General features: G+C 39.9%; 1 protein-coding gene across 2 annotated transcripts in view; it reads right to left on the bottom strand.

Moving 5' to 3' along the window:
* The window catches only part of STK39 (serine/threonine kinase 39), a 310,507-nt gene that overhangs the window by 14,981 nt on the left and 281,733 nt on the right, over window positions 1-13,793 (bottom strand). For both annotated transcript variants that reach the window (XM_019458489.2, XM_019458511.2), the window contains exon 17: window positions 708-772. In XM_019458489.2, the coding sequence (XP_019314034.1) occupies window positions 708-772 (65 nt within the window). The remainder of the gene's footprint in view (window positions 1-707; window positions 773-13,793) is intronic.

Genomic DNA, 13,793 nt, shown 5'->3' with positions numbered 1-13,793 from the left:
GTCACTTAATGTACTGTTTGCTCAAACTTTCAGGAAAATAGTCACTTTTGACTGTTTGGACTTCTATTTCCGGCCATGGTCACCGTGTCTCTTGGTTTTAGAATGATGCCAGAATGCTCAGGATCTATATCTTTATGGCCACGCCAGTTCTCACATTTCAAGTCTGCTAGAGCAGAAAAACTGCTGGAACACCTCTTCTCTACGAGAATCTATTGCTGTGATTTGAAATGGGGAGTTAAAATGTTAGGTCTTTGTTCACAAGCCTTCAGCGAGTAGTTCTACAATCGCTTCCAATTACCTAAACCATTTCTACAACAATCAGCCTCAATTTTTAAAAGTTAGAACCACTTGGCTTTCACTCTGGGAAAGCTTTATTAACAGTGTTGGTTGGAATGAAGTTTAATTTTGTCTGTATGGTCAAGGTGCCATACAAACTGGAAGCAGAACAGTACAGGCTTCAAGATTTCTCCAGTGACCCCTCTTAAAGATGTACTGGGAAGCAAGCTACACTCATGGAAGAGTAAACTCCTGGTCATGGTCAGAAAATGTTCCCAGATGTTAAACAGGCAAATGACAGATGCAAAAATGGATCCCGAAAGAAAGCAACAATAGCAACAACATTGCAGAGCAGGTTATTAAACTGTTGCTGTTCCTTGCTGGCAGAGCATGGCAAAATATTTACCTTCTTACCAGAACTTTCAACTTACCAACTTAAATGTCAGTGTTTTTAAAGCTTTGGGATCATCTACAATCTTCTGTAAATTAGCAGCCACTGAAAAATACAAACATGGAGAAACATGTCCAAATTATTTACAATAACACTGGATTTTCACATTGATGATTCAGAAAATCTGACTAATCATGCAATAAGCTACAGAATTATTTCTTTCACAGACATTTACAAAGTCCATATAAATAACCAAATTAGTCTCATGCATTTTCTCCAATTTATATCTTCAGTGCATCTGAATTAATCACTACACATTGAGCCCACATTTCACAAAATAAAATGGGAAATTACTTTCTAATGGAAAGCAGAGGTGACAGCAGCTTCCACTCTTTTTTTTTTTTTTCCACCACTTGGTTTTTCTCAAGGTTCATTACTACAATATTTAGTAGCCAGCAGAGGGCAGCACAAAACAAAGAGGCGAGGTATTACAAAGAAGTGCCTCTCTGAAAGTCCTAGGTCAGTACATTTGAACCTTTCTCCGATAAATTCACTCAATTCTCTGCACCCATTTTTATCAAAGCAACAAAATACAGTGGATAACCTCTATGACTCGGGCATATGTGTTAATGCTTTCAGAGCACAATGATCTGTCAAACCTGTGAAGTGCCACCTGGAACAACACCCAAGTTGGCTGAACAGGGTCAAGCACTAGAGGCTGTCAGTGTGGGGATCAATAGCGAAGATATGTTTTCAGTATTAGCAGGATTCATCAGAGACCCGTCCCATTTTCCATGGTGTCATCATATATTTGATACTCTAGCAGAGAAGTCAGCCTTTCCTGCGTACTCATTCCAGTTTAGGGTACAGAATTATCAAAAGGTAATGATGATGGAAATTTAAAACTCTGCTCTTTCCATATCCAAATCTAAAGTATAAAGTGTTGGGGTGCCTGGGTGGCTCAGTCGGTTAAGCGTCCGACTTCAGCTCGGGTTACGATCTCGCGGTCCGTGAGTTCGAGCCCCGCGTCGGGCTCTGGGTTGATGGCTCAGAGCCTGGAGCCTGCTTCCGATTCTGTGTCTCCCTCTCTCTCTGCCCCTCCCCCATTCATGCTCTGTCTCCGTCTCAAAAATAAATAAAAACATTAAAAAAATTTTTTAAAAATAAAGTATAAAGTGTTGAAAATCAAGTGAGGGCTGCTGGTTAGAGAAAAAGAAATGACTATGGAAGAAATTAAAGAAGGTTCCGTTTATCATTTTTACTTTTCATGTGGAAAGCTATCTGCTGCTCAGTAATTAGGTACCTGAAAAGTTATGTAACTATTTTAAGATTAAAAAAAAAGATAACATATATTTTGAGAAAAGTGTTTCAAGTAGAAAGTCCAACTGGAGAGTAGAAAGAAATCTGCATATTTCATGTTTCTCTAAGGTGGACTAAAAACAACATAGATACATGGATTTTCTGCAGATTATTTAACTCATCAGCTGCAGAAGAGAAAAAATGAAAATTATATACTCAATATGGCTATTTCTCTTTATAAACCATAATTACAAGCATCATTTTATCGTTTGTTGCCCTTAACACGTCCACTCTGAGCGAACTGCAAAGTTTCATTTATAAGAACTCCCCTCCTTTCACATCTTCTCCTCTTTCTTTTGCCCCCACATGCAAACTTGCACAAGCATCAGGTATATCCTGGGCCACCAACCTCAATGTAGGTATCAGCGCCAAGCATCTTCTGGCCTCCTCAGCGGTTTCCTGAACGTATTTCAGATGCTACAATCATCTAGTAATCCACTCAAGAAACACTGCCTCATGGGGTGAAAAGCTGTGCTGTGAAACACCGTCCACCAAAGCCAGTATTTATGATGTCAAGGCATTCTGACTGCAAATTACAGCAGCTGAGCACAGCCACCGTTTTCTTAAAACATAAAAGTGTTCTAATAGCCCCTCTGATTTGGGCTGATTTCATGAGTGGCCATAAAGTCTTCATATGAATTTCAGTCGTTTCATTAGAGGCCCTGAGTTAATGTGGATGATTTACTACCCTGTTCTGGGTCATCTATTTCCAGTCTGCTCTGTAGTGTTCTGCCAGAAACAGCGCTCTGTCCTCCACTAATTCACAGCCCTGTCTCTGGCGTGCACGCCCATGTGCTGGGGCCCATCTCCCAGGAACATGGCTAAGCAAGTTGTAGAGTAGAGGGCAAAGCTGAAATGCTAGCATCTTAAACAATCATCCCAGAAGCCATGCTCCCCAATTGTGAACCCTATGCCTCGGGGACATTAGAAATTCAAATTCTGTCTTCAACTCAAAGCAAAAATAGCAAAACTGGCCACTTACCTGATTACTTATCCCACCTGCTAGGCTTATTTTCAATTTAGTTGATTCTAATTTGTTGTAAAGTGCTATAAAATACTTTCATTTAACTGACATCACATAAAATTCAAGGTGATGCTAATTTCTCTTCCACTAGCAATGCTCATTAAAAAGATGGGTGTCACTGTTTTCTCCCTTCTCCTGACTGTGCACCTGGATTTCAAAAATAAAAATGTTCCTTACCTGGAATGTGAGCTCAGAAGGAAGGGTTGGACAGGGCTGGTTAACTTTATAGCTTCTCAGGTATGTGCTGACATTATTGAACTTCGTGTTTTAAGGTGCTTTAGATTTCTTCAAAATATGGGGCTTCTGAACCCTGCCTACTCACTGGCCATCAACTTCTCTCCAATCCTTCCTGGCTTTCCCCAATAGAACCCATTCCCCTAGTTTCTGATGCAGACTGTGTTCTCTCCCTTGAGCAGACCCCTGCCCACCTCCTCATCCCTTCTCTTCAGTCACAAGTGCTCTGTTTCTTGACCACAGAGGACACAGAACACACTCACTGAGGTACCAGGGATTGTGGCCCTCTTGTCCTACCACTGCGGCTATAAGGTACCTTTGTGGGAGCCATCTATTTCTTGGCTATTTTTGTGTCTCTCTGTCATACTTTAGGCTTGAAGAAGGGCTACAAATTGTATGTGCTCTTTTTGAATAACATTTGGCCTAAGGTACGGTAGGTATTGTGCTTTATGAAACTGTAATAATATCATTAACAACCACATGAAAAAGATGTTGATGTTCAGTACCTCCCTGAATCCAAAAGAGAAAGAAATAAGATTGTCCTGGGGGTAATCCATCAGAAGTAAGGCAGCAGAGCCGACACTTACTTGGCAAACTAAGGCAAGCATTTTCCAGACCCTGTTTTCTCTATAAACTCCTTGTACTACTCAAATTCTCCACATTTTGACAGTTAGAAAAGTAATAGTTACATAATGACTATTTACAGTCTGTGTTTGCATTACAGGTGATTAGTGGAAACATACACTTTTCTCCCCAGGTACCAGTGTATTTCACAACAATCTCCTATAGTACTGATGTTCCAGCGGCCATGAGTTAATTTATCTAATTTGAGCTATTCCCAAACAAAAGCTGTGGAGAAAAGCACTCCAATGAACACCAAGTCTGAGGCACTCCCCTAGGAGGAAATTCTGAGAGAAGACAAAAGCGCAGACTTGGGTTACCTGATGTCACAATACTGTCTGATCCAAAGACACATCCTGAACATCTGCTTTGTACCCTGTGTTGCTGCAGAAAGGCAGCATCAGATTGCAAAGCAAGAAAGAGACACAGATGCCAAAAGAGAATGCAAGCTTCTAAGTAAGAAGGAAAGGAAATGATAGGAGGGTGAGGATCTTATGGATACTGCTGTTAACGCTAATGTGAAATTACAGCTAATTAACTATTATGTTTGGGACAAAATACAAGAGATTCACCCTACTATTTTCCCTAACTCTCTGGGCTCTTATCTTAAGGACACGAGTGTAGCACAGTGTATAAGTACACGCTTTCTCCAGCCAGAGTGTGTGGGTTCAAATCCTGCTTCCTGCTTAGAGCCACATGGCTCTATGAACTTGGGCAAGTTTACTTTAGCCTCTTTGTGCTGGAGTCCACACATCTGTAAAATGTGGATATTAATAGTCCCTGTCTGATAAGGTTCTTCTGGGGATTGAGTTAATATACATACAGTGTTTAGTGCTTGACGGATTGCAAGTACATGACAAATATTAGCTTACTATCTCTACCCTGGACAAATGCATATTTTAACTGGTTTCCTTGCTTTCAATCTTAACCCATGAGCCCTCTTACACTCACCAGAGTTACTTGGAGAATCTAAGTCATAAATTGGAATGCGTTACCTCCTTAGGTAACACTGCTTAATCGTACATGTCAACTTCAGGATTAAGTCCAAGTTTTTAATTCGGTCTGTGAGACCCTCCACGGTGTGGCCCAACCTACCTCTTCAGTTCATATTCTGCCTTGTCCTACCTTAGATTTTCCCAGGTAGGGCTCCATAACCGCCCCCTCCTCTAGGTATCTACCACTACTCTCATCATTATGCTAAAACAATCCATTATAAATCTCGTTTCCCCAGTGGATTCATATTTTTTGATAACCCAGACAAAATCTTATTCACCTCGGCAAAAGGTTTATCTTTGAAATATACCCACATTTAGAGAGACTAATGACTTCTTACCACCTCCACTGCCGCTACCCAAGTACAGCTGCCACTGTCTCTTGTCTAGACTCATACAATAGCCTCGAATCTCTCTGTTTCCATCCTCGCCCCTCAATGGCTCAGCCTCTACCCAGCAGTCAGATGAGCCTTCTCCAACAGTTTTGCCTTTTGTTTCAGATTGTTTACTTCTTTTCATTTACTACCTCCAACCCATTCCATCTATAAGGAACCGGCAAAATTGGCTATTTTTCATTGTTTTTCAAGAGATGAGAGTAGGTCACTCCACAGGTAAGCCACCCAGACTGGCACAGGTGGTCGCCCCAACAAGGAAATCTACAATGGTAAGTAGAGGACAGACATGGTGAGCATCAGTGTGGCCTCACGACTATCTGCAGCAACGAGGACTAAGTCATACCACTAACCTCCCCTCTTACAGCTCTCCCCAGGAAAAGAAACCAACCCGGAGGAACTATTCCCAGGTGGATCCCAGCAGTATAAGCAGTGGACTACAGTGAATACTTGGTGTGCAGCCCAAATCTTCTCTTTAGGAATGAGGCTAATGTTCTCCCATCTGCTGGGATAATTGTTAGCTGATGACTCTTACTTTGTCCTTCTTTGGGAATTCCCCTTGGAAACCTTAAGACTAAAATCCATGGACAAATATGGTACAACCACCTTAGAAGAAATTTCTATGTTTAAATTTATAAACAAAAGAGAAACACAAAATAAAAAGATGTAAAATATGATATCAAATATGTGAAATGTGGAGAGGAGAGGGTTAAAGAATGAGTTCAAAATTAAGCAGCCATCAGCTTAATGTAGACTGTTATATTCAGAAGATGTTATATATTAACCAAATGGGAACCACAAATCAAAAATAAAGTTAGAGATATGCCAAAAAAAAAAATGAAGTGCAAGGAATCCAAGTATATCACTAAAGAAAACCAGCAAACCATGAAGCAGAGAAAAAGATAAAAGGATCAGAGAAAAACTAAAAAACAACCACAAAATGAGTAACAAAATAGCAATAAATATATATTTATCAAAATTACTTTGAATATAAATGGACTAATGTTCCAACAGAATGAAATAGGGTGACAGAATGGATAAATAAACAAGACTCATCTATATGCTGCCTAGAAGAGACTCAATTCAGACCTAAAGACACCTAGAGATTGAAAGTGAGGTGATACAGAAACATTTATCATGCAAATGGATGTCAAAAAAAGCCAGAGTAGCAATACTTATATTGGACAAAATAGACTTTAAAACCAAGTCTGTAAAAAGAGACAAAGAAGGATGCTATATAATAAACGTGACAATCCAACAAGAGGATATAACAATGTAAATATGAATGCACCCAACATGAGAACACCAAAATACATAAAACAGTTAATAACAAACATAAAGGAATTAATTGATAGCAATACAATAACAGTAGGGAACTTCTAATACCCCACTTACATCAATGGACAGATCATCCAAACAGAAAATCAGTAAGGACACAGTGGCTTTGAATGACACACTGGACCACGTGGATTTAACAGATATATTCAGAACATTCCACCCTAATCAGCAGAATACACTTTCTTCTCAAATGCACATAAAACATTCTCCAGAACAGATCACATATTAGGCCAAAAAACAAGTCTCAACAAATTAAAAAATACTGAAGTCATACCATGTATCTTTTCTGACCTTAACACTATGAAACTAGAAATAAACCACATGCAACAATCTGGAAAGATCACAAACAAATGGAGGTTAAATAACATTAACCGTCAATGAGGTCATGATGCTATTAAACCATCAATGAGTCAACCAAGAAATCAAGGAAGAAATCAAAAAGCATATGGAAACAAATGAAAATGGTCTAAAACCTTTGGGATGCAGCCAAAACAGTTCTAAGAGGGAAGTTTATAGCAATACAGCCTACTTCAGGAAGAAGCAAGAAAAACCACAAATGAACCACCTAACCTGATAGACAGAGGGGAAGGTGGTGGCGTAGGAGGACACTGGGCTCACTGCGTCCTGCTGATCACTTAGATTTCACCCACACCTGCCTAAATAACCCAGAAAACCGCCAGACTAGCAGAACAGACTCTCCAGAGCCAAGTGTGTAGACAAGAGGTCCACGGAAGAGGGCAGGAAGGGCGGAGAGGCGGTATGTGCTACAGGGACAGGCGGGAGGGAGCCAGGGCAGCAGAGGGGCAGCCCGACCAGCAAGGCAGAGCCCCTTGCAAAAGCTGAGGGGCCGGACACCGTGTGTTCTGACAGCCAGCGGGACTTAACATCTGGAATGTTATAAGGCAACAGCTCTGCTCTCAGAGCGGGGAGGGCGAGAGAACACTGAGAGGGAGAGTTGTTGAGCCCCAGAAGACAGAGCTCAGCTCGGAGGGAGAACAAAGGCGCTGGCAAGTGCCATCTCCCTCTCCCATCCCCAGCCGAAATTCCAAAGGGAACCAGTTCCCTTCACCGAACTTGCTTGCACCGCACAAACGCCCAACAATGTGTTTCTGTGTATCCATCCCTGTGACGGGTCTGCAGGGCCTCCCTCCTGGTGCTGCAGGGCCCCTCCCGCAGGGGACTGCCTCTGGCAAAGCGAGCTAAGCCTGCCCCTCCTACCCCTGTGTACCTTGCAGATCCACCCCAGCTAATTGGCCAGATCCCATCGAAGCAGCACCACAAGCCTGGCAGTCTCCAAGTAGCCCAGACAGGGCCCAAACCACTCCACAGTGAGTCCTGCCCCTGGGAGAGGGGAAGACAAGGTACACATCAGTCTGACTGTGGCCCTAGCAGTGGTCTGGGGACAGACATCGGGTCTGACTGCGGTCCTGCCCACCAACACAAGTTACTCCAGACAGCACAGGGGAAGTGCCCTGCAGTTCTGTGCCACTCCAGGGACTATCCAAAATGATGGAATGGAAGAATTCTCCTCAGAAGAAACTCCAGGAAGTAGTGACAGTTAATGAACTGATCAAAAATGATTTAAGCAATATAATGGAACAAGAATTTAGAATAATATTCATAAAATTAATCACTGGGATTGAAAAAAGCATAGAAGACAGCAGAGAATCTATTGCTACAGAGATCAAGGGACTAAGAAATGGTCATGAGGAGCTAAAAATGCTGTAAATGAGGTGCAAAATAAAATGGAGATGGCCATAGCACGGATTGAAGAGGCAGAGGAGAGAATCAGTGAATTAGAAGATAAAATTATAGAAAAAGAGGAAGCTGTGAAAAAGAGAGATAAAAAAAAAATCCAGGAGTATGAGGGGAGAATTAGAGAACTAAGTGATGCAATCAAATGGAACAATATCCGTATCATAAGAATTCCAGAAGAAGAAGAGAGAGAGAAAGGGGCTGAAGGTGTACTTGAACAAATCATAGCTGAGAACTTCCCTGATCTGGGGAAGAAAAAAGGCATTGAAATCCAAGAGGCACAGAGAACTCCCTTCAGACGTAACCTGAATTGATATTCTGCATGACATATCATAGTGAAACTGGCAAAAAACAAGGATAAAGAGAAAATTCTGAAAGCAGCAAGGCATAAACAGGCTCTAACTTACAAAGGGAGACTCATAGGAGTAGTGGCAGACCTATCTACTGAAACTTGGCAGGCCAGAAAGGAATGGCAGGAAATCTTCAATGTGACAAACAGAAAAAATATGGAGCTGAGAATCCTTTATCCAGCAAATCTGTCATTCAGAATATAAGCATAAAGTTTTCCCAAACAAACAAAAACTGAAGGAATTCATCACCACTAAGCCAGCCCTACAAGAGATCCTAAGGGGGGATTCTATGAGTGAAATTTTGCAAGGACCACAAAGTACCAGAGACCTTACTACAAGGTAAATCCATATCTTTCAATAATAACACTGAATGTAAATGCACTAAATGCTCCAACCAAAAGACATAGGGTATCAGAATGGATAAAAAAACAAGACCCATCTATTTGATGTCTACAAGAGACTCATTTTAGACCTGAGGACACCTTCAGATTGAAAGTGAGGGGATGGAGAACTATCTATCATGCTACTGGAAGTCAAAAGAAAGCTGGAGTAGCCATACTTATATCAGACAAACTAGACTTTAAATTAAAGGCTGTAACAAGAGATGAAGAAGGGCATTATATAATAATTACAGGGTCTATCCACCAGGAAGAGCTAACAATTATAAATGTCTATGCGCCGAATACAGGAGCCCCCAGATATATAAAACAATTAATCACAAACATAAGCAACCTTATTGATAAGAACGTGGTAATTGCAGGGGACTTTAATACCCCACTTACAACAATGGACAGATCATCTAGACACAGGATCAATAAAGAAACCAGGGCCTGAATGATACATTGGATCAGATGGACTTGACAGATATATTTAGAACTCTGCATCCCAAAGTGACAGAATATACTTTCGTCTTGAGTGCACATGGAACATTCTCCAAGATAGATCACATACTGGGTCACAAAACAGCCCTTAATAAGTATACAAGAATTGAGAGCATACCATGCACACTTTCAGACCACAATGCTATGAAGCTTGAAATCAACCACAGGAAAAAGTCTAGAAAACCTCCAAAAGCATGGAATGGAGGTTAAAGAACACCCTACTAAAGAATGAGTGGGTCAACCAGGCAATTAGAGAAGAAATTAAAAAATACATGGAAACAAATGAAAATGAAAATACAACAATCCAAATGCTCTGAGATGCAGCGAAGGCAGTCCTGAGAGGAAAATACATTGCAATCCAGGCCTATCTCAAGAAACAAGAAAAGTCCCAAATACAAAATCTAACAGCACACCTAAAGGAAATAGAAGCATAATAGCAAAGACATCCCAAACCCAGCAGAAGAAGAGATATAATAAAGATCAGAGCAGAAATAAACAATATAGAATCTAAAAAAACTATAGAGCAGATCAACGAAACCAAGAGTTGGTTTTTTGAAAAAATAAACAAAATTGATAAACCTCTAGCCAGGCTTCTCAAAAAGAAAAGGGAGATGACTCAAATAGGTAAAATCATGAATGAAAGTGGAATTATTACAACCAATCCCTCAGAAATACAAGCAAATTATCAGGGAATACTATGAAAAATTATATGCCAACAAACTGGACAATCTGGAAGAAATGGACAAATTCCTAAGCACTCACACACTTCCAAAACTCAATCAGGAGGAAATAGAAAGCTTGAACAGACCCATACCAGTGAAGAAATTGAATCAGTTATCAAAAATCTCCAAACAAATAAGAGTCCAGGACCAGATGGCTTCCCTGGGGAATTCTACCAGACATTTAAAGCAGAGATAATACCTATCCTTCTCAAGCTATTCCAAGAAATAGAAAGGAAAACTTCCAGACTCATTCTATGAAGCCAGCATTACTTTGATTCCTAAACCAGAGACCCAGCAAAAAAAGAGATCTACAGGCCAATATCCCTGATGAATATGGATGCAAAAATTCTCAATAAGATACTAGCAAATTGAATTCAACAGCATATAAAAAGAATTATTCACCATGATCAAGTGGGATTCATTCCTGGGCTGCAGGGCTGGTTCAACATTCATTCGCAAATCAATGTGATATATCACATTAATAAAAGAAAAGATAAGAACCATATGATCCTGTCAATCGATGCAGAAAAAGCATTTGACAAAATTCAGCACCCTTTCTTAATAAAAACCCTCGAAAAAGTCGGGATAGAAGGAACATACTTAAACATCATAGAAGCCATTTATTAAAAGCCCACAGCTAATATCATCCTCAATGGGGAAAAACTGAGAGCTGTCCCCCTGAGATCAGGAACACGACAGGGGTGTCCACTCTCACCGCTGTTGTTTAACATAGTGTTGGAAGTGCTAACATCAGCAATCAGACAACAAAAGGAAATCAAAGGCATCAAAATTGGCAAAGATGAAGTCAAGCTTTCATTCTTTGCAGACGACATGATATTTTATACATGGAAAACCTGACAGACTCCAGCAAAAGTCTACTAGAACTGATACGTGAATTCAGCAAAGTCGCAGGATACAAAATCAATGTACAGAAATCAATTGCATTCTTATACACTAATAATGAAGCAACAGAAAGACAAATAAAGAAACTGATCCCATTCACAATTGCACCAAGAAGCATAAAATACCTAGGAAGAAACCTAACCAAGGATGTAAAAGATCTTTATGCTGAAAACTATAGAAAGCTTATGAAGGAAATTGAAGAAGATACTAAGAAATGGAAAAACATTCCATGCTCATGGACTGGAAGAAAAAATATTGTCAAAATGTTAATACTACCCAAAGCAATCTACACATTCAGTGCAATCCCAATCAAAATTGCACCAGCATTCTTCTCGAAGCTAGAACAAGCAATCCTAAAATTTGTATGGAACCACAAAAGACCCCGAATAGCCAAAGTGATATTGAAGAAGACCAAAGCAGGAGGCCATCACAATCCCAGACTTTAGCCTCTATTACAAAGCTGTAATCATCAAGACAGCATGGTACTGGCACAAAAACAGACACATAGACCAATGGAATAGAATAGAGACTCCAGAATTGGACCCACAAAAGTATGGCCAACTAATCTTTAACAAAGCAGGAAAGAATATCCAATGGAAAAAAGACAGTCTCTTTAACAAATGGTTCTGGGAGAATGGGACAGCAACATGCAGAACAATGAAAGTAGACCACTTTCCTACACCATTCACAAAAATAAACTGAAAATGGATAAAGGACCTGAATGTGAGACAGGAAACCATCAAAACCCTAGAGGAGAAAGCAGGAAAAAACCTCTCTGACCTCAGTCGCAGACATTTCTTACTTGACACATCTCCAAAGACAAGGGAATTAAAAGCAAAAATGCACTACTGGGACCTGATGAAGATAAAAAGCTTCTGCACTGCACAGGAAACAATCAACAAAACTAAAAGGCAACCAACAGAATGGGAAAAGATATTTGCAAATGACATATCGGACAAAGGGCTAGTATCCAAAATCTATAAAGAACTCACCAAACTCCACACCTGAAAAACAAATAATCCAGTGAAGAAATGAGCAGAAAACATGAATAGACACTTCTCTAAAGAAGTCATCCAGATGGCCAACAGGCACATGAAAAGATGCTCAACATCACTCCTCATCAGGGAAATACAAATCAAAACCACACTGAGATACCACCTCATGCCAGTCAGAGTGGCTAAAATGAACAAATCAGGAGACTATAGATGCTGCAAAGGATGTGGAGAAACGGGAACCCTCTTGCACTCTTGGTGGAAAAGCAAACTGGTGCAGCCACTCTGGAAAACAGTGTGGAGGTTCCTCAAAAAATTAAAAATAGATCTACCCTATGACCCAGCAAGAGCACTGCTAGGAATTTACCCCAGGGATACAGGAGTGCTGATGCATAGGGGCACTCGTACCCCAATGTTTATAGCAGCACTTTCAACAATAGCCAAATCATGGGAAGTGCCTAAATGTCCATCAACTGATAAATGGATAAAGAAATTGTGGTTTATATACACAATTGAATACTACTTGGCAATGAGAAAGAATTAAGTATGGCCTTTTGCTGCAACATGGATGGAACTGGAGAATGTTATGCTAAGTGAAATAAGTCATACAGAGAAAGACAGATACCATATATTTTCACTCTTATGTGGATCCTGAGAAACTTAACAGAAGACCATGGGGGAGGGGAAGGAAAAAAAAAAAGGTTAGAGAGGGAGAGAGCCAAACCATAAGAGACTCTTAAAAACTGTGAATAAACTGAGGGTTAATGAGAGGTAGGAGGGAGGGGAAGGTGGGTGATGCACAGTGAGGAGGCCACCTGTTGGGATGAGCACTGGGTGTTGTATGCAAACCAATTTAACAATAAATTTATTGTCAATTTGACAACAGATTTAATATAAAAAAACAAACAAACGACCTAACCTTATACCTAACGGTGCAAGAAAAAGAACAACAAACAAAACTTAAAACTAGCAGAAAGAAGGAAATAATAGAAAAAAAAACACAAATAAATGATATAGAAACAGCAACAACAAAAACAAAACAAAAACAAAAACAATAGAACAGATTGACGAAATCAGGAGCTGATTCTTTGAAAACATCAACGAGATTGATAAACTGCTAGACTGAGTCATCAAAAAAACAATAAGAGAGAGTGAGAGAAAGGATTCAAATAAACAAAACCACTAATGAAAAAGGAGAAATAATAATACCACAGAAATACAAACAATTGTAAGACAACATTATGAAAAAGTATATGCCCACAAATTGGACAACCTACTAGAAATGGATAAATTCCTAGAAACATATAAACTACCAAAAATAAAGCAGGAAGAAACAAAAAATTGAACAGACTGATTACCAGCAGTGAGATTAAATCAGCAATCAAAAACCTCCCAATAAACCAAAGTCCAGGATGAGACAACTTCACAAGTGAATTCTACCAAAAATTTAAAGAAGACTTAATACTTTTTCTTCTCAAACTATTCCAAAAAATAGAAGGAAGCTTCCAAATTCATTCTACAAATTCAATATCACCCTGATACCAAAACGAGATAAAGATACCA

Source organism: Panthera pardus, unplaced genomic scaffold, assembly GCF_024362965.1.
Source record: "Panthera pardus isolate Hobbes unplaced genomic scaffold, ASM2436296v1 HiC_scaffold_10, whole genome shotgun sequence".
In the NCBI taxonomy this organism is placed as follows: domain Eukaryota; kingdom Metazoa; phylum Chordata; class Mammalia; order Carnivora; family Felidae; genus Panthera; species Panthera pardus.
The sequence above is the reverse complement of the archived record's forward strand: the minus strand, read 5'-3'. Positions and strand labels throughout refer to the sequence as shown.